This window comes from Camelus bactrianus, chromosome 10 (assembly GCF_048773025.1).
Source record: "Camelus bactrianus isolate YW-2024 breed Bactrian camel chromosome 10, ASM4877302v1, whole genome shotgun sequence".
NCBI lineage: Eukaryota > Metazoa > Chordata > Mammalia > Artiodactyla > Camelidae > Camelus > Camelus bactrianus.
In genome coordinates, this window is record NC_133548.1 from 35,405,447 (window position 1) to 35,431,599 (window position 26,153).

Consider the following 26,153-nt stretch of genomic DNA (forward strand, 5'->3'; position numbering starts at 1 on the left):
ATGGTGTTTTCCTGGCACCTTTGGCAAAGATTGGTTGTATATGTGTGGGTTTATTTCTGGGCTTTCTATTCTATTCCATGGTCTGTATATCTGTTTTAAAACAATCCCACTTGAATAGCATCAAAAAGAATACAATACTTAGGAATAAGCCTAACCAAGGAGGTGAAAGACTTGTACACTAAAAACTTATAAAACACTGACAAAAGAAATTAAGGCAGACACAAATGGAAGGACATCCATGACCATGAACTATAATAACTAATATTGTTAAATTGGCCATACTACCCAAAGTAATCTACAGATTCAATGCAATCCCTATCAAAATCCCAATGATACTTTTTACAGAAGTAGAAAAAATATTCTAAAATTTATATGGAACCATAAAAGACTCCAAATAGCCAAAGCAATTTTGAGCAAAAAGAACAAAGCTGGAGGGAGGCATCACACTTTATGATTTCAAAATATTTTAGAAAGCTTTTTAGGTTTTCTTGAATGAGATCTGGAAAGTCTCAAAGCTCTCAAAATTCTACAACCACATTTTTTTTTCACTAGAGATAAATTAGGTGAAGATATACCATAGTTGATACTTCATTGCAAATATGATTTGTATTAGAACATCAAGAGCTCTTTAACTGCAGTCTTATTGAAAGCCTCTTGCTGCCTCTAAATACTTTCTTTATGAAATGGTTTTAAATTAACTTTGAAACACCAGCTTCCTATGTTCCACTGCTAAGGCTACAGCATATATTTATGAAAACATTTCTGCTCACTAGGACGCCTAGTTAATTACATACTGAGCTTGTATCAATATTGGGCTTGTTGACCTGCAGGCTGTTTAGAAGTTGAAGCCTTACGAGACCATCTGCCAGTCCCTGACATTGGAAATGCTTTTCTCTATTACTGTAATGAAATCACTAAGTTCATTTCCTGTTTCCAGTCCTTATTCAGATCTTCTATCTATTGTCAATAAGAGGATATTAAAATACTCAGGAAAGTCCACATATCCTTTTCATCCTGATCCACGGTATAGCAAGTGGCTTTGTGTTTTAGTGTTGGAAATAATAAAGAATGACGTCAAGTCTATTGTAATAAAAGAAGGCTGCTTATTAAGCCCTTTCTTTAACTGCTTTCCCTTTGACATCATGGGATCTGTTTATAATTACTTTTATGGGTTTTCCCCTTACCATTCAGGATTTATATGATTACATGAGAAATTGAAATGTTTTGGGGAACAGTTCCTTCATAGAACTGACAATTTCCTGCTCGGTCAGGTCCATTTTGCATGCAGACTCCAACAATGAGATAGTGGGAAGAAAGGACAAGGAACCTTTGTATATTCTAGAGGAGTTTAACTTCCTGGAGTACGGGCTTGCTTCCAGGAAGGAGTGTGTTGAAAGCAAGGTGGGTGGGTTGGTGGGGAATGTCTATTTATCACAATCTATAGTTCAAGAAAATGCATATATGTGGCTTTATTATAAGTCACTCAATCAATGTAGGATCATGTAGTTTTGTTTTGAATGATTCCTACTGACCCCATATCATCTCTGAAAATTCCCTCTTTCTTTGGGACCGTTTTTGGGAAGGCTGGTGGCTTTGTAAACCTACGAGTGTGCTTTTTTCAAAATGCAACTGGTGGACTTTTGCTACCTGTACCCAAGAACAGGCATTCACTTGGCCAGTCAGCAAGCACTTCTCCTGGAGCAAACTTACGTCCTTTAACTTTCCCATCACAGAGAAGTCTATACTCTGTCACCATTGGTAGAAAAAAATAAATCTGCTGATGTTGTGGACTCTGGAACAAAGTCCCTAAATTGAATTCTCTAATTTCTTTTTAGGTTTGTTTTAGTTTTGGACAAACCAGGTAACGGTCCTTGTTTATCTTTAACTTATAGAAGTTATTTTAGTTTTTATAATTATATTACTCAATATTTAAAGCAATTTGGAGACTTCTTACTCCAAATGCACCCCCTTTGCTTGTTGCCCATATGAAGTGGTATGTGAATGATCTTCCAAATTTCACATTTTCGGATGAAACTTGACTGATCTGAAAATCTTAGTAGATTGTTCTCTTTCATCCTATTTGGACATGTTTTAATGTGGGTTGACTCTTTCTTTAGAGCCGTTGCAGGGAAACACACAATTTTCCAGAACAACTCACAAACACTCAAAGATTATTTTATCTTTTTGGAGGTTGCCACAGGTTGTGCCCTGAGCACTTATAGCCCCAAAGGAAACCAGGAGGATCATGTTGCAGAAGCCCTTTGGAGGAACGTGCCAACTGCTCCGTAACCATCAGTTGGCTGTCCTTTGATGGAGAGATTAATAGTTTCCATAATCATATCATCCTGGTTGCTCTGTACCCAGAGTTTACTGAGACTTAACAGAAATGGAAATTAATTGAAAAAGAAAAAAAAATTCTTCCTCTCTTGTCTCCCCTTCAACCCTCTCATCTGGAAAAGTGATGAGAAAGAGATTCAAGCGTTTGTTGCCAGTAGGAGCTGAGATATTTATTTTCTTTTGCAAATCTGGATATAAAGAACCAGAAGAAAGCAATTTGACAGTGGAGAGGAGGTAGGTACGGGAAGAAGGTTTAATGCCGAAATAATTCCAAACAGAACAAAAACTCTGGGCACTGGACCCAAGATACACTTGGAGGGTTGTCCTGTGAAGCTGTGGGCACTGCTCCTGAAAATAGGTGCAGAGGGAGCAGAAAAGGGGTTTTGTAGCTGATGTGATTGTCATCTGATGGATTGGTCTAGTGATTTTTATCTGTGTCTGCTTCTACCACAGAGGAGCTGCCATAAGTTTATTTGCCACATCCTGGAGTTTGGGAAATACTTGTTTTTGGTTAAAATCTATTCTTTCTTTTCTGGCTCTGAAATTTGAGTTCAATTCTTTTTAGCCCCTACCATCACTCTTGACCAGTTCTCTCACCCTATACTCTAGTGCTGATTTCTGTAACATTGCTGTTGAAACTTGGAGGATTTCAGTGGGCAGGGATTTGGTCTTCTGTGGGAGAAAAAAAAAAAATTCATAGAACACAGGTATCTTGTCATATCTTCAATCAGGGATAAACTTCCAGTGTGATCAGTAAGTGCTTTGTTGGCATTTACTGAACCAGTAGGAGAAAAACTGAATTGTAGATAAACATGTCTCATTCATTCATACTGTGGTATGTTATAATGTGTTGAACTTGCCATGTGTTAAGCACTGTGCTCAGTTAGTGGGATTAAGAAGTTGACAATTTAAGACAGGAGGAAAACAGAGCTAGTTAATAGCCATTTATTCCATTAATTTCTGAAAGGGTCCATCTCACCCCTGAAATGATGTACTTTCACTTCTCCAAGTTACATGCTGCTCAGAGATTTGGGGCTCTCTTAAGGCTAACCTAACTGTAAGAGATATATAGGTCCCTTTGTGGATAGATAGTCCCTGCAGTTAATTGCAGGCCCAACAGCAATCTCCCTTCCACTGTTGCCCATCCTCCATGATAACTAAGGACAGCAGCTAAATCTTTTCCCCTACTCTTCTTATGGGATCTCACAAGGAAATCACCTCCAGCCTAGAGCTTGGTCATATCCTCTTCCAAGACCATTGTGTTGATTGGGTTTCATGATCAGCACATAGTTTATGACTTCATAGCATTTCCAGTGCAAGGCTTCTGCAATGACACACTGGTCTTTTTCTGTGTCCATGGAGTTCTTTATCTTACCACCCTCCCCCACCTTTCCTGGAGGAGTTGCCTGGTGACGCTTATGAGGCTGATTTAAAGCTCTACAAGATTTATTCAATGATTTTATTATAGAGGCAAACAATAACCATAACTGCTATACACGTGGGCCAGTTGACAGACAGGACAGCCACGTGGGGATCTTCCCCTTCTTTGCCTTTAGCCAGGTGCACACCTGGGATTGTATCTCCATGACGCTAAATGGGGCAACCACAACCACAGTCTGAAGAGGGAGGAATGGAGTGGCTTGCTTTGCAGGAGCTGATGAGAGGCTCTCAGTGGTATTTTGAAGTGGCTCTGAACTTGCTAAGTGGCCCTGTGATCTGTATTAACCCATATCATCCTGAGTTCTCTGAGGCTTCGTTACCCAGGGCATGCTTTATAGTGAGTCCTCTTGGTTCTTTCTGCATATCAGACACCTACTTAGCAGGTCAGATCCAGCTTATTTATGCATCTGATTATCAGTGGCTTTGTTGCCCTCTGAGGAAAAAGTTATGTAACACATAAGCCAGAGCCCGCAGTGATGACTAAAAGCAGATTAAGGGCATGGCTGCTGCTTTCTCTGTAGGGGAACACTGGTCTTTTTTTGATAAATTTGTGCCAGAATAGAGCCTGTAAAGAAAGTCTTCTAATATCTGGAACCTGAGAAAAAGTGCCCCCAACTAACCTCTTCCGGAGTAGGGTAAGGGGTATTAATGCCATGTAAATAGGATTTTCCTATCTTTCCTTTCTGACCATGTGGAACTCCAGGAGTTGCGTTCTTTGTCTGAATGGTATAGCTTCCTCTCCTGACTCTTTCAAATGGTCACATTTAGAGTCTTTCAGAATCTTCCTGATTGCTGTGAAAGCTTGATCACACTACCTTGGACTCATTTGGAGAAACAAAGGAGAAGCAACGTTAATCATCAAGTTGGCTCATTTTCCCTGATGTAGACTCAGTAATACCCTTTCATAAAAGCTTCAGAGATCATTAATTAGACAAATGGTACTGGCTTCATTTTCTGCAGCCCCAACAAATACTGTTTGACTTGTAGGAGGAATGACTAGTTGCATTGAATGAGAGGGGTGATAATGTCTCTTTAAACAATACAAAGCAAACATTAAGACAGCAGATACTGGTGGAAACCAAGTGTGCCTGGGGAATGGGGCCTATTTCTCCAAGAGCAGTTTTTTCATGCTGTAAGATAGTCTCTCTCATTCAAAATATATGAATAGCCAGTACTTGTTAATGATTCAAAACTCTCTGTATTTCCATAGTGGCATTTTCTCCTATTGTTTGCTTTATTACCTTGAGCAGGAATGCTGTATGGAACAACTCCAGGGAGAACCATTTACATTGTCTTTTATGTAAATTATGTTCCCTAGACTTAGAATGTCTTGGCTGTTCCAGATGGTATTGAGTGCTTTCATAATTATCCCTTAATAATGGACTAGGAGGTTTCCATATGACTCAGAACCCGAAGTCAAAAAGTCTAGAAACCTAAAGAACCTAAAAGGAAGGAAGGAAGGAAGGTAGGAAGGAAGGAAGGAAGGTGGGAAAGAAGGAAGGAAGGGAGGAAGGAAGGTAGGAAAGAAGGAAGGAAGGAAGGGAGGAAGGAAGGAATCCTTTGGGTTCCTTAATCCATTTTTTGAAATTTTGTGATATATTGAGGTGAAAAATTCTCTGGGTTAAGTGAGGCCTAAGATTCTTGTCCCCCTCTGTCACTTCCTGTGTGACTTAAGGCAAGCTATAACATACAGCAAGTAGAAGTCTTTGTCATGACTGATACTAATTGGCCTGTTCTGCTCAATGTGTTTGAAATGACCACAAGCCACCATTCCTTGGAGTAATGTGTTGAAGCAAAGATATTCAAATGATAAACAGGTTTGCAATTGTAATTTTTATAAGTGTAGTTGAGAATTGAAGCAGATTTTGGAATGAAACTTGTGTAAAGCTGTGTGTGAACAGAGCTGTACACAGCTCGTCCCATAAAGCCATTTGGGTGTTATCAGAAATGAGTGCTCACTAAAGGCATCATGTTGTGAAGATTACTGTGCTTTTTGGAGGAAGGTTTAGAAGATTTAGATCTTGAAGTCTCAAGAGATTATGTCTGACCTGATCTCTCTCCCTCATCCCTTTGCCTCATCAAATTAACTTCCATTTGAAAATGGATAGAATCCCATATGTCTTCTAACATCTGAGGTCTTATTGCACAAAAAAAGAGAAAGTCCTCCATACGTTCCATAATCATGCAGATCACGAAGGCTATTGTTACTTTTTATACTTTGATAAGGTATTTGTATGAAAGGTTTTAGGGTTAAGACATATATTAAATGTTCCTGTCTGTAGTGATACACTACTTCATTGCATTTTTTTGAAGAGCCTTAAGGAAAGGGAAGATGAAGGAAACCTGCAATTACTGAGTGCTTAGTGTATGCTAGGACCTGATGGAGGGAATTTACTTACATAGTCTCATTGATACAACAGTCTAACAAGGGAGATGACATCATCTCTGTTTTTTGGATGAACAAAGGTTCAGAGAGGTTAAGAAGTTTGTTGAAAATCACACAGATAGTAAGTGGAAGTATTGGAACTTAAGTCGAAATTTGTCTGACTATAAAGCCCATTTCCTTACCTAAAAATGCTTTATTTCCTGCATTTATCATATGAACATTGAACTGTCATCATATGAAATGCTATATCAGTTTTACTTGTTCTTTTCTCAAGGAGATACATGAAATGACAAAGGTATCAAGTCTCCAGAATTGGAACACTTCCCCTGATGTGAGTATTCTGAAAGTATAATACTCATGCAATCTTCCTGAAAAAAAAATTCAAAGATTTACTTCAAGAAAATAAAAAATGAATTCCAGTGATTCAGCCTTTGATTTAAAAAGGGGGCAAGCTTTGGGTATGGCTGGTTCCAGACATTCAAACAAAGTCATTAGATCTTAGTTTCTCTTCATCTTTCAGTAGTGCTCTTCATCTTGGTGTTACTCTCCACTGGCTGATTACCATTAATTCCAGCCTTTTATCCTCCAAGGTTAAAATAAGAAAGAGAATCTTCTAAATTATAAACAAGTCTTAGGCCTGATTCTCATCAGTGAACCAATTAATCTGGCTAAAGGCTTGCAATCCTCTGATAAGCTGTTCAGAGTCATGTGTCTATCCTAGAACTGAATGGGGAGGGGGTGGAATAAGGGCCACCCAAAGCAGATGGACTAGGACTGGAAGAGAGTGTGTCTCCAGAGGAAAACAGGTTCTGTTAGTGGAAGAAGAGGAAATAGATGCTGAATAAAAACAGTAATATTCTCTATAGGCAATGAACCAATAAATCAGGAAAATTGTTAAGATCAAATAATCACCGATAATGTTAATGTGGCATATGATGCAGTTGTTAAATGTTAATGTAATAACAAATTGTAAATAAAAGTCTAGATGATTTCAACACATATTTGAGGCACAGTAAAGAATTGTTGAATGAATGAATGAGACATTAGGAGGTTCAGGGTGGACTGGGTGGAGTAAAACATTCTAAATGCCTTGTTAAGGAGAAAGGTTATGGATACTGACTAATCTTGGTGTTTTTAGGATAGTATACATTGAATTATGTTAAGCATTCAAAGATAATCACTATTGAAATTAAAAAGATGGGAATTTCTAAACCATTGATTTTGAAAAAGGAAAATTTGTTTTATCCAGCAAAAGTTAGGTTGAGAATTAAAAATAAATATACATTTTAAGCCTAAATATACCCATGATATAGTAAAGAATATACCATAATAAAATAAATGCACCATAATAAAAGGTAAAGATTTTTCTAAGAGACAAAATCAAATTTTATGTTGTTTACAGGAGATAAACCTAAGACAAACAACATCCAATAAAGGGATGGATAAAGATAAACTAGGTAAGTGATAATACAGAAAGCAGGCATTGAAAAACTAAGACAGAATAAAATTGACAGCAAAAAAAAGAGACGTATTATTTTATAACCTATAAGTGATACAATTAATAAGATGTAACAGTCATAAACTTTAAAATACCATATAATAGAGGGAACAAATATAATGCAAATTTTGTTAGAAATAAAAGAATTTTGTTTCAGTCATAGGAAACTTAAACTTACCTCTCAGAAATGGACAAACCAACTTTGAAAAAATTAAAGTACAGTAAAAGTAAAGACATAGAGAATGTGAATAACACTATTTTTAAATGTTGATTTTGTATATTTTAATTATTTATCAAATCTATGCACCAGGCATTGTTCTAAATACTTTATAAACATTTAATCCTATAACAGTCCTCTGGGACAGACATGTTATTATCGTCACTTTACAGAGAGAGAAACCAAGGCATGGAAAATGTAAGTAACTTGCTTTGGGTCACACAGCTAAGTAAATGGCAAGGCTGCGTGTGGCTCTGCAGTCCGTGCTCTTAACTCCTATGCTGTGGGTGCACACGTATATAGACTTTTGTACCTTACAGTAAGAATATTTTGGGTCTCCACATTTGGTTCTTTTCTTCTTGGGCTTATGGGAAGACAAGGCTTTGAAGATCTCTTGCAGTAAAGAAGAGCAATGTGATTTGTTATAGCCAATGAAATAAGAACAGAGATGACAAGTATCATTTCTGGGCCAGTACTTTTAAAAGCTGGCCGACCACCTTGAAACTCTCTCTTTTGGAGTGATAGCCATGACTTAAGATGGCAGAGCCACAAGATGAGGTTGCTTGAATCCCTGAGTAACCACACAGAGAACCACATGGAGAGGGGCGGCCCTGGAGATTCACCCAGTACATGGGGTAGACTTAGAAATAAACCTTTATTGTGTTTATATAAAAAAGGGAATTCATTACTGACTCTGCCCTGATTATTACATACCCCAAATGAAGAATTCACATTCTTTTATAATTTAATGTAACATCCATAACAGTAGGTAATGTGATGAGCCACAAAGCACATCCTAATACATTTCCATAGGAGAAACTATACAGACACATTCTCTGACTCAGGTGCAATAAAGGAAAAAAAAAATTTAGAAAGAGCGGGGAAGCAAGAAGAACGTAACTACATGGGGATTTTCAAATAATGGATACTTTTCTAGGAAAGGATTCAATACTAAACCCAGGAAGAGGCAGCAAACCTTAAATGACTAATACTCATATTTAAAAGGTAATAATAGAACTACCCCATCTCTACCTCAAGGCAGCAGAAAATTGTGGGAAATTTCTGAATTATTTCTGCAAAGATAACAAACCTTGTTAACAAAACTGAATAAGAACAGTTACACACATAAAAAGGAAACTGTAAGCCAATCTTATCTATTAATATGAATGCAAAAATTCTAAACAAAATATCAGCAAATAAAATTCAGCACCATACTGAAAGATGTAAAAATATACATTTAAAAAACCCACCATGATCAAGATGAGTTTATCCCACGAATGCAAGGATAATTTAACATTTGGAAATCTTTTCATGTAATTCAGTATGTTACTCGACCAAAAAAAGAAGAGCTATATGATCATTTCAATAAATGCCAACAATTCATTTGATAAAATTCAAATTTAACATCTGTTTCTAAGAAAAACCCCTTTATAGTCTGAAATAGAAGAAGATTTCATTAACATAATACCTATAGCAGGTACAATTCCTAATTGAAACATTAGAAACATTCCCATTAAAGTCTGGAACAAAACAGGATGTTATTATTGAAAATTGTTCTGACAGCCCTATCTAATGTGATAGGATGAAAAACAAACAGGTATAAGGTATAAATATTAGAAAGGATCAAAATGTTATTTTTTCATATCTTCTTTTGTTTTTCATTAATCTTTTTTTTGTCAAATAAAGCACAGAAGTAGAAAACTACATCATATTCAATTATTAAAAAGCAAATACTCCTGTTTCTGTCACCCAGCTCAAGAAATAGAACTTTATCAGTCAACCAGATGCCCCTCTATATGCTCAATCATAATTCTTGCTTTCCCCCAAAACAAACCACTGTTCTTTTATGATGATCACTTACTTGAAAAATGCTGTAATTTTTTTCAGGTGCACTTTCAGAGGATGTGATTATATACCTAGAAAGTTAGGAGACTTGCCTGACTGACCTGTTAGAACTAATGAGATCAGTGGGATGGACTTTGCTCCTACAATTATCTTCTCTTTCCTAAATCATCTATTTCTTCTGCCCTATTGAAATACTCTTTCTCTAGTATCTCCTGTTTAAAAAGAAAGAAACAAACAAAAAACCCTCTCTTTACCCCACATTCCCCTCCAGCTGCTAGCACATTTTTCTGCTCCTCTTTAGAACAAAACTCCTGAAAGAGCTAGCATCATCTCTGTGGCCTGATCTCACCTCTGCTCATGTAAACTGGATTCTCGCTGCCTCACATCACTGACATTGCTCTTGTCAAGGATCCCAATGACTTCCCTGTTGCTGAATCCAGTGGTTACACTACTGTCCTCAACTTGGAGTAGCGTTAAAGGCAATTGAAAGAATCTTCTTAAAACACTTTCTTCTCTTGGCCTCTGTGATATCACATTCACCTGAGTTTTTCTCCCTCCTTGGTGTCTGTTCCTTCTGTCTCCTTTTCTGGCTCCTCCTCTGCTTAACCTCTGAACCTTGACATGCCCCAGGGTCCAGTACTGGACCTCTTTGTTGTTCCTTGATTCATTCTCTCCCTAGGAAATTTCATCCAGTCGTGCAATTTTATATACTGTCTTTATATATGATCTTTATATGGTGACTTCTAAATTTATATCTCTGCTTGTGATCTTTCTGAATTTTGGAGTCCCATTTCTTAATGCCTGCATGATATCTTCAGTTGGATAGCTAGGAGGTATCTCAAGCCTTACAAGTTTAAAAGGAGACTAAATTTTTTCCTCCCTGACAAACCTGCTCTCCCTTTCCCCATCTGCATCTCAGTAAATAGAACCATAGTCTACCCAGTTGTCAAGTAAAAATCCTAAGAATCATCCTTGAAACCCCCTTTCCCTTACTACCCCTCTCCCCTAGACCCTGCCATTAATTGGTGTGTTGACTCCATCTCCGAAGTGGATCCTCAGCTTGTCCTATTTCCCGCCTCCATTCTGCCCCATATCCACCATTGTATCTCAGCTGGGCTCCTTCAGTAGTTATTCAGCCAATCTCCTTGCTTCCACTTTTAGTCTTTGCCCCCACACCCACCACCACAATTAATCACCTGTCCGCCTTAGAACTGGGAGGAGGGAGAAAGGGTGTGATTTTGGAGCCCTTTTAAACTCCATCCTGAAAGATTGATTTGACTTTGTAAAAACAAAAAAGTTGTACAAGCCATCTTAAATGGAGTTAAAGACAAATAGAAGGCTTAGATGGCAGCAATGCATGTAACGGTTAATATTCATAATATCTAGAGATGAATCTAGAATATAAACAATACAAAATAACCAGATTGAAGAATGAGCAGTGATATAAGAAATGCACATGTGAACAAATGTCTGAAAAGATGCTCAGCTCTGCTAATAATTAGAAAAATGCTAATTATGGATATTTGTTTTTGCTATTCAGATTATTGAAAATTAAGATGAATAACATACACAATTGGCTAGAATGAGGAAGTTGTTTTACATTGTTGAGAGTAGTTATGTGGGTTGGTGTAATCTTTTTGGAAGGCAATCTGGCAGTATTCCACATCTGGGAGTCAGTTCTACAGAAATACTAGACTGAATGCATATCTGCACAGGTATTGGAACATAGGTTCTAGCATTCAGTTGTCATTCACTGAATAATTACTTACTGAGAAACTACTATGTGCCAGGCCCTGGGATAGCCAATGAAGATTCAACAGAAAAAAAAAAAAAAGAAAAAAAAATCTGACACAATTCTTCCCCTGTGAGAGATATAAGTAGACAAATAGTCAACAATAGTCATGCTAATAGCTGTAACAATGGTTGGTACAAGTGCCAGTATGAGAAAGGGACAAATGGGGAATCTAATTTAGGCTGGGGGAAGTTTTACTATCAGGCAAAAAACTGACCCTTTAGTGAAAACCTGAAGGATGAGAGTGTTAATCAGGTGAAGAGGCAGGGGTTGGGTGTGTGTGGTGAGAGATCTTCAGGTTAAGCACGAGGGAAGCTCCCGAGGTGGGAAGGAACTTTGATTAAAGGACTAGAACACAGAGCCGTGGATGGAGTGCAGTGAAGAGGAGAGTGATAGGGTAAGAGGCAAGAGGGGTGAATAGGGGCCAGATTTGGGGCCTTTACAGATCATGGAAAGGAGCTTAAATTTCATCCTATGAATGATTGAAAGCCATTTTATAGTTTTAATCAGAGTAGTGGCATAATCATGTTAGCATTTTTAAAGTGTGGCAAAAATTGTGTGCACTGTATATGATAGTTTTTGGCATATTTTTAAAATAAGAATGGACAGAAGGAGAGACCTGAGTGGAAAAAGGAAAACCGGTGAGGAGGTAATTGCAGTAGTTCAGAGATGATGGTGGATTGGACAAGGGCAGTGGCAGAGGAGATGGGGAGAAGTGGATCATTTCAAATATATATTGAAGTAAAAGAGACAAAATTGACCCAATTCGTGGGATGGAGGAAGTGAGAGAGAAGCTTATGAAAGAAGGAAGGAGGACTTGGAGGGCAGGGAGATCAAGCTTGCTTTTTTTTTATTCAGATGAAATTCACATAAAGTGAACAGTGCTGTGGCATTTAGTACCTTCACAATGTTGTACAACCACTACCTCTAATTCCAAAACACTTCCTTCATTCCAAAAGAAAACTCTGTACCCATTAAGCATTCACTTCTCATTTTCCCCTGATACCCTCCTTCACACAACACCCTTGCCCTTGGCAACCACCACACTGTATTCTGTTTGTATGGACTTAACCTATTTTGGATATTTCATATAAATTGAGTCATGTGATATGTGACCTTTTGTGTCTGGCTTCTTTTATGTAGCATAACACTTTCCAGGTTCATCCAAGTTGTAGCATGTATTAGTACTTCATTCTTTTTATGGCTGAATAGTATGAATAGATACTGTATGTATCTACTAGCTTCTTTGTCCATTCGTCCATGGACATTTGGGTTTTGGATGGACATTTGGATTGTTTCCACCTTTTGACTATTGTGATTATTGCTCCTGTGAACATTTGTGTATAAGGATTTGTTTAAGTACCTGCTTTCAGTTCTTTTGGACATATACCTAGGAGGGGAATTGCTGGGTTATCTGTCAATTCTCTGTTTAACTTCTTGAGGAACCGCCAAACTGTTTTCCATAGCGGCTGAACCATTTTACATTCCCATCAGCAATGTTCAAGGGTTCAGATTTCCACTTCCTCACCAACAGTTGTCATTTTCCCAAGTTCACTTTTGAATATGGTAAGATGCCAGTGTGTCATGGAAGTAGAGATATAAAATAAATTATTGGATATAAAGGTTTGGAATTCAGAAGGGAGATTTGAGCTAAAAATATATATTTTGGAGTTGTTAGCATATCAAGGATACTTAAAGACACCAGAGAAATGACATTGACAAGGAAAAGGACATGGACTGAGAAGAGAAGAGGGCCTAGATCCTTGCCTGGAGAAAACCTGAATATCTGGAAGGAAGAAAAGAAGGAGCTGGCAAAGAAGATAGAAGAATCAGTCTAAAGGCACCATCAAGCCAGTTTAGCAAGTAAGAAACTGGAGATTGGGATGTATCCCCTCTCAAACATGTTCTGCTGAAGATCCAGGCAGTGCAGTGAGTTGTCTTTTTTTTTTTTCTTTAACCATTCATGGAACCAGTACTTTTAATATCTCAAAAGCCATGTCTCAGGGTCAGAAAACTCTTTTGCCATAGATTCTGCAGATCAAGATGATAGGACAAACATAAGGAGAAACACCATTTCCTGTCTGGGTAACACCCAGAGCTTCTCATTTTGGTACAAAGATGTTCATGTCCTAATCTCTGGAATCTGTGACTGTTATCTGCCAAAAGAGACTTTGCTGATGTAATTAAATTAAGGATTTTGAGATGGGGAAATTATCCTGGATTATCTGGGTAGCCACAAAGTATTCACAAAAGTTCTTACCTGTGATAGGGGAAGACGGGAGAATGAAATTCAAAGATGCTACATTACTTGCTTTGAAGATGGATGCATGGGTCACAAACCTAGAACCAGGGAAAGGCAAGAAAACAGATTCTCTTCTGGAGCCTCCAAATGGAACATAGTCCTGCAGACACCTTGATTTTAGATCAGTGAAACCCATTTTGGACTTCTGACCTTCAAAACTAAGATAATACATTTGTGCTTTTTTTTTTTTTTAATGGCTAAGTTTGTGGCAGTTTGTTACGGGAACAGTGGGAAATGAATACATTCACTAAGATTGCTTCTTTTCTCAAGTGTCTTGACTTATTTACCTCTTCCATAGCTTCCATGGAAATGTCATTTTTTTCACTCTGTGATATCATTCTGGTATTAAGAATCAAACACTTCTAATCAGGCAAATACATATTTTCTCCAACTGATAGTTCTTTCTTTGTGCCTTCTCAGAGTATGTGAATTTATTTTAAATTGTATCATCGAGTCCAATGAAAATTCTTAATTAGTGGAATTCCAGGCACAATGCTGGAGATGTTTTGGGGAGGGTCAGGGTCATCTTCTGAATTCTGTCAGAGAAATGGGAAAGCCCCAATGCCTGTAGTCTCCCAGGGTTGTGGGATCTAAGTATGTTTAGAGAGGCTCAGAAAAGATGTCTGCTTTGCTCAGTCCTTCAAGGTGACCTTAGATAGGGTTCATTAATATCAACTACTCAAGCCTCTCCACCTCAGGGCCAGTGCCCAACCTATTCTCCTGATCTCTTTGGCAATGGGCTCACTAAATGACTTGGCCCCATCTCTCTTCTCTAACAGAGATGGTTCAGTCCCTCCCATAGACCCAACTTGAGGAAAGTTATCTTTGACCTCAGCTTGGTTCTAAAATGTCTCTACTTGGTCAGTGCTTTTCATGGTATTGTAATAAGAACACCAGATTTAAAGTCAGAATGTTTTTGCTTGATTCTTGATTCTGTTTACTAGCCTGTACCAGAAAAGGGTCATAGAGCCTCCTGTGTCTGAGTTTCCTTATCTGTAAAATGAGGATAATATTTACCTCATAGAATTATTATGCAGATAAAAGGAAAAATGCATTTGAAAGCTGTAAATGTCCTGCATTAAAAGTATATCCATACTCAACAATGAAAAGGAACAAATTACTGATACATGCAACAAAATGGGTGAAGTTCAACAGCATCATGTTAAGTGCCAGGAACTAAAAACCTATACACACCATATGATTCCCTTTATATTACATTCCAGAAAAGGAAACAGTAGAGGGACATAAACAACATTAGTGGTTGCCAGGGGCTGGATGTTAGGGGAGAGGATTGAAACAAGGGAGCTTTTCTGAGGTGATGGAAATGTTCTATATTCTATTTGGTGGTTACACAACTGTATATGTTGGACAAAACTCACAGAGATGTACCATCTCAAAAGGGTGAATTTTACTGTATGTAAATTGTATATCAACAAACTTGACTTTTAAAGAACTGAAGCAAAAATTGTAGTGTGATATATATATAGTCCTTCAGGACAGGATCTGATGAACACTCAGTAAATAACCTAGTCCAAATTTTTGGCTTCTGTGACATGTTGTAAACATATGATTTTCTGCTAAGATAGCATGCTTATCTATTTGCAGCTTTAAACTTTAGTTGGGAAATACTGAGCACTTCCCTTCTAAAAAGGTCAACAATTGCTTTGCCTTAAGGAACAAGGGAAGTCACCAGGAGAGTGATGAGGTAGGGCTGGACTACCAAGTAACCTAGAAGCATAGAGGTATCTGGGAAGTGTGTGTGTGTGTGTGTGTGTGTGTGTGTGTGTGTGTGTGTGTGTCTTGTGTGTGTGTCTTGTGTGTGTGTATGTGCGTGTGTGTGTGTGTGTGTGTGTGTGTCTTGTGTGTGTGTCTTGTGTGTGTCTGTGTTGGGGATCGGGGGAGGTGGTTCCTGCTTTGGTCGCCAACCGGGAGAAGCAGTACAAGCCTATGGGAGGTCATTATGCCAATAATGAATTTTATCTTGGTTTGGAGGGAATTTTCAACGCTGGATTGTTTAGTACTAGTCAGACTTCTGTAGTTAAGAGTGGTCTAACATTAACTTAATTAAAACACCAGTCAGATACACGTGAAGACTAAGGCGTGAGAGTCTCGGCGCAGGCTGGCGGACAGTCAGAACCCAGAGGCGGTCAGCTCCCCGGACGCTCCCCACGACCGGCAGGCGAACCTCTTTCTCATTGGCCACCGCCCGGCAGCCTCGGGCGCCCATTGGCCCGCCCCGACTCCCGCTTCTATAAGAGGCGGACAGCGGGAATCCGCGGACAGACCCAGCTCACCGCTAGTGGCGCCCAAGGTGAGTGCGGAGGCCCCTTCCCCCGGGACCGGGGACCACCGTCGCGAATTTCCCGAATGCTGCGGCTCTGGGAAGAGTCAGGGTCACCCTCTGGGAGATAAACGCCCGTGGGAAGCTGGGCCTGGGAAGTGAAGTTGTACCCCTGTGGTCACTCACTCTTCTCCTTTCCTCCTATTCTCTTCGTGGAGAAAAGACTATTTTTGAGCGCCTTCCTTGTGCTAGAAATAGGCTCTTTGTATATTATCTGATTTCACCTCCCCAGCAAACTCTGTGAGGTAGATATTTCTTGAACTTTACAGGTGAGGAAACTGAGGTTCAGAGCTGAACCCAAGTCTGTTTGATTCTCCTGTGCTAGCAGAAACAGACACATTCTTTTTCCTTCCCTTCCTCTCCGTCTAATGGCAACATCTCTTTTTTCCTTCTCTTCCTATAAAGGCAACCCTCCCTTAGACACCCCCAAAGAAAGGGAGTCTGATGCAAAGCCTCTCAGCATCTCATCTCATCACCTCCACCCAAGCCCAGGACTAAGACCTTGGGTACCAGGTTACAACTGACAAAGAGGCATAGGGCCTAGTAGTTCAGATCCTGTCGATAGTCCAGGTAAGCTTAACTTTGTCTCTGATCATTTGGTTTTCAGAGGTTTAAGTTAACTTCCCACTGATGCTCTACTGTCGTTGACTTGGGGAAAAAAATACCAGAGTTGAACTTTTTAGTACTGAATCACTATATTGTACACCTGAAACTTAAAAAAACAAAAACAAAAACAAAAACAAACAAACAAAAAAACTGGACCCAGTATAAAAAAGAGCTGAAATTGTAGGGGGAGAGGAGGTAGACTTTCATAGAGGAAGAGTGCCCAGTTCAGGCCACAATAGCCAGGAAGACTGCAAGAAGCCCATGGGCTTGAGTCATGCTCTGAAAGGATTAGATTAGAGAAAAAGAAAAGGAAACTACTAACTTGTATTGTATGCCTATTAAATTCTAGGCACTGTGCTAGGCAATGTTTTATCTTATTGTGGTCTCATTACAGCCTTGCAAAGTATATCTGCATATGCATGTTTTACAGGTGAGGAAACAAAAACTTGGTTAATGTTACCGAATGTTGTGTATGTTACCAAATATTGTCTACGTTATACCACTTCTCTATATTTTCATATTTTATTTTTAGAGAAGTATACCAAATTCATTATGATTGAAGACAATAAGGAAAACAAAGACCATTCCTTAGAAAAGGGAAGAGCAACTCTCATTTTTTCCTTAAAGAATGAAGTTGGAGGGCTTATAAAAGCACTGAAAATTTTCCAGGTAAGCACTCTCCATATTTCTGCATTGAACTCTTATAAAATGAGTCTATAAAATTATTTGTAAATTCTTCAGAAGTGCACTACAGAAATTTTTAAGCACTTAAATTTCTAAAATATTGTTCAATTCTATCAAGTAGGCAAAGGATACAAACAATATACATAAGAGGAGATGCAAATAACTAATAAAGAAATGGAGGAAAGATTTGGGAGAAGCAAGTTTTGATTTTATTAGATAAAATATTACAATTTAATGATATTTAATGATACATTAACAATATATTAAATGATATACAGTGCAATAGCAAAGATTCAAAAATTATACTGCTCCCTACCATCAAAGCTTCAATGCATGTGGCATTTAAATACACCTTTGGTGTGAGGGAAAATTGGTGTGATGTGTAGGAAAACAATCTGGTAATATATATTGTGAGTCTTAAAATGTTCACATATTTTTACCCAGTAATTCCACTTCCATAAATCTGTCTTAAAGAAATAAGGCTCCGTCATCAGAACATGAATATTTACTGAGTACCTGCCAAGTGGAGGGTGCCCTGCCAGTTACGAGGGATGCAGACCGGAATAAAGTAGACATAGTGTCAGCTCTTACAGTGTGAATAGTCTAGTGGAGAAGACAGACACTAAACAAATAATTGTAGTCAATAAATAATTACATGTGTGTAAACTGAACTGAAAGAGGAGTACCATATACTATGATATCATTGACCTGGGAGACAATCTAGTTTAAGTGCTTAGGGACACAAAGATTTATTTATAGAAGCTAAGAATTATAAACAAACTACTTAAGGTATGGGACTGGTTAAATTATGCTACTAGAAAATCATTGGGGTTAACTCTGTGGGCTCTGTAGGCAAACCACCTGAGTTCAGATCCTCGCTCTGTCACTTACTGACTGTGTGATTGTGGGTAAATTAATTAATTTCTCTGTGCTTCATCTTATCATCTATAAAGTGAGAACCCTACCTACCTGATAGGGTCATTGTGAGAACTAATAAAGTTAATAGATGTAAAGTGCTTAGGGTAGTTCAGAGTAAATTATCAATAAGTGTTAGCTATTTATAAATGAACTTTATATATATATGCTATGCTATGAAGTAGACATTTGAAAATAATATTTCAAAGAATTAAAAATTCTAAATATAAACAAATAGTCTCGAAGAGTCTGTGATAAAATCATCAGTTCTTTTTAACCAAGCACCTCAGTCCCACTACCTAGAGGCAACCTCTTTTAACTATCTCTGCTCTTTAGTTCTTTTGGTGATGATTTTATAATATCTAAAAGTTGTTCTGATCTCTCTCTTTGCATTGTCAGTTTATATGATATTTATTTACTCTATATTGTGAAAGATACTGATACCACCTCCATCTCTTCTCCCTCTACTCCTCCCCAAATTTGATGATTACATGATTATTTTAAGCTCTTCTACTGATTATCTTTGAGTCTTTAAATAGCATACCTACATTTCTTCCATCAACTTTCTTTTTTATTTTATTTTTAATCAGTGGATACTTGTGCATGGTTTAAAAAGTCAAACCCATATTATAAAGTTTATAAAGAAAACAGCAGTCTTCTGCTTCATCTCTCTTCATCCCTAAACTCCATTTAGTTTGTGGACCTAGGTGCAGAGGGTTTTTGTTGACCTAGGTGCAGAGGGTTGAGCTAATCATACTGCTTATGTCATGTGGACACTGTCCTCTTTGATGTATACAGCTTCCTCCTGTTTCATTCAATCTCCATTTCTCTCTTCTGACAGGCAACTACTCAGATGTGTTTGAGCTGTGAATGCCATTGAATTATCTTTTTATGTTACTTAGATGTTGAGTTTTTGCATGTGCATGTATTGGTAATTTATATAAAGGTTATTGTACAATACACATTTCATTTACTCAGCACTATGTTCTTAAGACCTACCCATGCTGCTGTGTATCCATCTCATTCATTCTGACCGCTGCATAGTGAGTGATGTGGGTGTGAACCCACCTATTTTACTTATCCTCAGCCCATAGAGGGCAACCATTTTCAACTATTTTAACTATATTTTCTAGTATTTACTTCCATGTTTATAAACAATATGCTTATTCTGCTGCAGTTTCTTGATTTTTCCATTTGTAGATATTACCTATTGATTTTCTCTAGTGGAAGTGAAGATTTAGTTTTCTTTACACAGCTCCCTTTCCAGTGGCTCCCTCAAGTTCCCTTCCCTCCATCTTCCCAATTTAGTTATGCCCCAATTTTTGACTCTATCAGTCTTTAGTGTTTTCATTATTAAGATTATGTAAATCTTGTTCAGAAAGACCATATTATCCATTATTCTGACTCTCCCTATCTTGTACAACAGGATTACAACACAGTCTTTAAGGGCATGAACTATGGAGCTGGACAGCCGGAGTTTGAATTCCAGCTCTGACACTGATTAGCTGTGTAGCTTTGGGCAAACTGCTTAACATTTCTGTGCCTCTGTTTCTGTAACTGAAATATCTGATAGGAAATGTCTCACTTATTATTTTAACTTAATCTGAAATTTCCTAAATTTGACTAAATTTTTTTTTTCTGGATGGACTTTGAAATTGTTTAGTTTCATTTCCTCACCAAATTCATCAAGATTTTGATTTTGATAGCATTCACTTATAGATTAATTTAGGAAGAGTTGACATTTTGTCTTTTTCTCCAAAAACATAATTTATAGATCTATATTTATTCAAGTCATCATTCAGAAAATATTTATGAATGCATTCTTATTATAAAGATTCATAAGAAATAGATTCAATGAAACTCTCCTTTACTCCTAATCAGTTCCAGTGTATTTTATAACTGGCTTTCTATTGATTCCATGATAAATTCTATGTTCCAGGATAAACCCTACCTGTTCCAGTTCCCTGACACTCTCTCTCCTTTCTTATCAGATTCTACCTTTGCTCATAGTTCCTCCTGTTTATTTTTTAAAATGTTTTTATTGAAGTACAGTCAGTTTACAATGTGTGTCAATTTCTGGTGTACAGCACTATACTCCAGTCACATACAGTTCCTCCTGTTAAGAATCCTACTTCTTCCCTTCTGTCTTGTTATTCTATTTTTTAAGACTCATTTGAGTTCCTATCTGCTCCACAGAACCTTCTACTTTCTCTAACTTATGATGCTTTTTCCCTTTGCCAAACATCTTTTGCACCTGAACACTCAGCGCTTGTATTTTCTCTTATTCTTTCATGTAATAGCCAACCAGATTATAAACTCCTTGTATGTCTTGCCCTTCTTTGTAAGCTTCACAGCCCTTACATGGCTACATGGGTGTTCACTTGGTTAATTTAGATTGAACTGATTAGTATTGGAGATCTACTCTAACTTTCTCATTTTTTAGATGAAGAAAACTGTTGGGTGATTGGTTCTTATGTTTCATGATTATGTCACCAGGGCTTTTCCTCAGCACCCAAATTGGTAAGAGAAGATATGCTGCCCCTACAGGTTTACACCTATGGCGCTCATAGCTCAGGCTGGCATGGGTTACTAAGTTTATTGCTTAGGAGATTGGAGGTTTTAATATTCTGTGTTAAAGCTGTTCATCTAATTTTATTAAATGCATTTTTTGCAAAGGAAATTTTTCTTTCTAAAGGACTAACACTACTACCACTTAAAAAAAACTAGCCTTTATTTTAGGGAATTTTCAAATGCTTCTTTTTATCTAGGAGACTTGGTCTTTTGATTTGAAGGCCAATCAGTTCTGGTAATCTGAGGGACTTTCTAGTGAGTGTTAATTTAATTTGTTAGTTTCTGGAGGGTGTAATGAATTTTTCAAACTTTTTTTGAATAGTACCTAATATTTAGGGGGAGTTATTTTGCTGTTGACAGCACCAAAAACAGCCTTTTCCCCCTTTGTCTGTTATGGCAAGTGCTGAGGTTGATTTTTAGTGGTAATGGGAGCTCAGAGACTATAACCGTTTGAGGCAGTCATATGTAATCTTCACTCTCTGCTTTCCACAGGAGAAGCATGTGAACCTATTACATATCGAGTCCCGAAAATCAAAAAGAAGAAACTCAGAATTTGAGATTTTTGTTGACTGTGATATCAATAGAGAACAATTGAATGATATTTTTCATCTGTTGAAGTCTCATACTAATGTTCTCTCTGTGAACCTACCAGATAATTTTACTGTGAAGGAAGATGGTAAGTTTGAAAAGTGAAACTACTACTCATAAGATTAAGTGCGTAATGTGTGTCCAATCTTATGTTTATATTGAAAGTATGAAAGTGAAAATAAAAGTCTGTCTTTTCAAATTCCCTACAGTCTGATAATGAAGAAAACATAATTGCTCAAAATGCTAAAGAAAAATTAGAAAGCAACATTTTATCAAGGTCGAGAGAAGTGAAAAGGAAAGCTCGAATATAAGGAAGAATTCAGAATGGTTAGAAATCCATTAAGTTATCTCAATTTTCAAGTCATCAAGCATTTCTTGATCTCACAAACCTCCCGTTCACAATCCCTGAGCCCTTAGAACTCTCACAAGGCAAATATCTAGCAGATATTATATGAATTTGAATTTGGTGAGCCTGTTGACAATTGCTGACATCTATGATGTGAAATACTCTATATGTGAAATACAGCATTCTTCCTTGTCCTCACTTCCACCAAAACCAAAAGAAAAAGCAATAAAGCCTTCTAAGGTTTCAGATACTCAGATAGCAAAGATATAGGCTAAGATCTATTGTGGAAAAATCCTTGTAGTTTACTTGGTGCAAAAGACAAATGGATAAATGTTACATTTTAGATATGATAACCAATTTAAAATAATCCTTTCAGATTATGTCACAATATTTGGGGTGTAATCAGGGCTGATATTCATCTGTTACGGGTTTGTATGGCTATAATTTATTAAAATATCGACATACTAATTCCATTTCTGACTGGTAGATAGCTTCCTCCCGGAGTCCCTTGAGTGCTCCCCACCAGGCCCGAAGCCTATGTGCCCCCCATCCTCCCCAGGAGTCCCATGCCCACCACAAGCAACTAAAGGGTTAACACCTGGCAGAGCCGGAGCCTGGAACTCTGCCTGTGTCTATTTTGAGTGATTGGTGCCCTGTTGTATTTGTTGCTGAATCTCTTGAATATCTCTTCTGGGTATGTTAGAAAGAGCATTAAACTGGAGCGAGAAGGATTGAGTTCTAGTTTTCTCTCTTCCATTGGAGATGAGTTGTCTTGGATAAATTACTTCACCTCTCTGGATTTTGGTTACCTCATCTATAAGATGAAGAGTTTTGTGGAGTCTAAATGGTTCGGTTGATATTTAGGGACCACTAATTTGTGTCAATCAGTTTCTACTAAGAAATGCGGATACGGGGGTAAGGTATAGCTCAGTGGTGGAGTGCATGCCTAGCATGCACAAGGTCCTGGGTTCAATTCCCACTACCTCTGTTTAAAAAAATAAACAAATAAATAAACCAAAAATTACCTGCCCCCCCATTAAGGAAAAAAAAGGAAAAGAAATGGAGATATAAAAATAAATAGTCCTACCCTAGAGTTGTTCCCATTCTTTTTCTATAAGACAGCCATATACAGATACATTATAGTAAAACATAGTAAAAGCTTTTAGAGAATTAGAGCCATAGTATCACAGGAACCTAGAGCACAGAGAATTAGCTCCACCTACAGGGTCAGGGAAGGCTCATTCGATTTAGGTCTTGAAGAAGAAAAAGGATATTCTCAGGAAAACAGAAGGATGAGGTGGAGCAGGGATTAGAAGAGCAGCATATACAAAAACACGGAGTTTTATCAAGGCTTGTATGTCTGAGGGATGGTGAGAAGATCAGAGTGGCAAAGATGTAAATGATCTCTAAGATCCTTTTCATCAACAAAGATAAACATTCAGGGTTTTTATTAAATTTGCACCTTGATCTGTAAAGTTGTGCATCCTTATCTACTTTTTTAGCATAACTAAATATGCGGCTTAAATTTTTTTTGAATTTTTGGTCTATTACTAAAGTACATCATTTCTCTAACATTTAGGAAATCAAGGCTCAAAATATTTTTAAGTACAAAAATTCTGAGTAAGATTTACTTATTAGAACTAGAGCAATTTCCTTGTATACACTTTGCCTCAACATAGAAGGTAAAATTAAAAATCTCATCCAGATACGTTTATGACTTTCTTAGTTTCTTCTTCCTTATTGCCTAATTTAAGATTGTCTCTCCCGCTGTTAGTGGTTTTTGTATTTTGCAGGTATGGAAGCTGTTCCTTGGTTTCCAAAGAAGATTTCTGACCTGGACCATTGTGCCAACAGAGTTCTGATGTATGGATCTGAACTGGATGCTGACCATCCTGTAAATATTTTTAATAAATATTTTCATGAAAATAATTTAAAGCAAACTAAAAAATTAAGGGCAATTTTTATTCCTTTTTTGGAGAAAGTACTTACCCTAGACTAAATAGGATCTTGATTAATCTGGATTTTGGGAAGTGTTACTAGTCCCTCATGTTGGTGGAATTGAGACCAAGTGATTAAAGAGCATAATTTCATTGGCTGCAGAACATCTGTCTGTGCCTGGAATTCCTATTACTAAGAGCTATTCCAAGAGTTATACTACAGTGAAGACTATCTGCAGTCAGTTTCTATTAAAATGGGCATGGGTTATTGGAGAGGGAAGTAAAGACAAGAAGGAGAAAGACTTATCACCTATGCTTTCCAGCATAATTGATGAATTAGGAAGTTGTTTCCTTGGAAAATTATGTGGGATACAGTACAGGCATGAGTTGGAGAATTAGTAAGTCCAGAGCATTATGATTTCTTGTGGAGCTCTAGGATTCCAGGAGGGGGAAAAGTTCAGCTGCGGTGTTCACAGACCAGGGATTTAATCTAGCTTCTACCACTTATTAGCTGCATGAATGTGACCTTATGCTTAGTCCCCAGCTGACTGATCCATTTATTCTATAACATCTTATTGAGTAATTATTGGAATTAATAAATTACTGTACCTGCCCTCAGGGAGCTTACAGTCTAGTTGAACAGGTAAAGCACACATTTATAAGTAAACATATTCAGGATTTAAATATGATGTGTGCTAAGTGGCGCGAACAGACTGCTTAAAGATATACATAAGACAGCAAACACTTCTAGCTGAAGAGATCAGAGAAAGGCAACCTTTTAAATTGGCCTTAAAGAATTTTGGCAGGAAAGCAATGGAGAGGAAGGATAGTTCATTGCAAAATGATCAAAGTTTCAGAGGCAAAAAAAATCTGGGGCATGTTTACGGAAAGGTATGTAAATCAGTTTTACTGACCTACTACCAAGTCCTGCTGATTTTCACTTAAATATTTCTTAAATTTATTCCTTTTTTATTCTTACTCCCACAGCCTGGTCTTCTGCTTCCAGCTTTGCCCCCTCAAACCCATCCTCCACATAGTCACTAGAATGCTCTAAAGCCTCAGTGTGACCATTACCCCTCTTCCACCTAAAAATCATCAGTGGCACCTACACTAGGTACATATCTAAGAAAATTGAAAACATATGTCCACACAAAAATCATAGAGGCATTCTTCATAACAGCCAAAAGGTAGAAGCTACCCAAATGTCCATCCACTGGTGAATGGATAAGTAAAGCATGGTATGTCCCTAACATGGAATAGTAATGGCCATAAAAAAAATGAAATACTGATACGTGCTACAACATAGGTGAACACTGAAAACACTGTGATAGTGAAAGAAGCCAGTCACAAAAGGTGATATATTGTGTGATTCCTTTTATATGAAATGTCCAGAATAGGCAAATTCATAGAATCAGAAAGTAAATTACTGGTTGCTAAGGGCTGAGGGTGAGGGGAAAATGGGAAGAGACTGCAAATGGGTACATTTCTTTTTGGGGTGATAAAATATTCTGAAATTATGGTGGAGGTGGTTGCACAACACTGAATATACTAAAAGCCACAAAGTTATACACTTCAAAATGTCAATTTTATATGTGAATTTAATCTTGATAAAGCTGTTTTTTTTTTTTTTTTTAATCCCAGTGGCTTCCTATTACCGAAAGACTAAAATCCATGCTCTCACAGGCACTAACTAGCTTTTACCGTGTTTCACCTCACTCTCCAGGCTCCAGCAGCAGTGGTTTGTCTGTGTTTTCTTAGGTGTAGCATGCTGTTTTTCACTTCTGCGCTGTCCTTGTGCTGTGCTTTCTGTCCTCCACCCCCCAGACTCCCTCTACCCCTGCTTTCTCCACTCCTCTTTTGAGACTTAGCATAGGAACCCTTTCCTGACCTGCACTACCCTCTTTCACATACTCTGGATTATGAGTTTTTCTTTTGTGCATACCTCTAATAAGGCACTTATCATATTGTTTCATAATAATTGGTTAAAGTAAACCGCCTGAAGACCCAGATTGTGCTGTGTTTCTCTGGATTTCAGTACAAGACCAGGAGCAGAGAAAAGGCCTATAAATCTGTGTTAAACACGGGTCTCATTCTCTCCTTTCAAGCGTCCTTCCTGTCTTTCCTATTTTGTATTGTTGGCTAGATCCTCTGAAGATTTTCTTTTTGATGCCTTATTTTGTCTATTTTTTTCTTAAATATTTTTCATAGGTATAAATTCTAATGTTATTGTTTTGTCTGTTTTTATTATCATTATTTGCTTCTGCAAATTATGAATATGTCTGCATTTTGTAATAAAATCTGAGGCTGGATTCAGTTGCCATGATTTCAAGTATTATTAATTATCATTG

The 26,153-nt window shown here is 37.6% G+C and overlaps 1 protein-coding gene across 1 annotated transcript in view; it reads left to right on the forward strand.

The window, feature by feature from the left end:
- Positions 1–93: 93 nt before the first annotated feature.
- The window catches only part of TPH1 (tryptophan hydroxylase 1), a 37,783-nt gene continuing 11,723 nt past the window's right edge, over positions 94–26,153 (forward strand). The window contains exons 1-5 of the mRNA XM_010964791.3: positions 94–16,128; positions 16,564–16,728; positions 17,297–17,433; positions 21,427–21,610; positions 23,662–23,762. Coding sequence (XP_010963093.1) covers positions 17,317–17,433; positions 21,427–21,610; positions 23,662–23,762 — 402 coding nt within the window. The 5' untranslated portion in view covers positions 94–16,128; positions 16,564–16,728; positions 17,297–17,316. The remainder of the gene's footprint in view (positions 16,129–16,563; positions 16,729–17,296; positions 17,434–21,426; positions 21,611–23,661; positions 23,763–26,153) is intronic.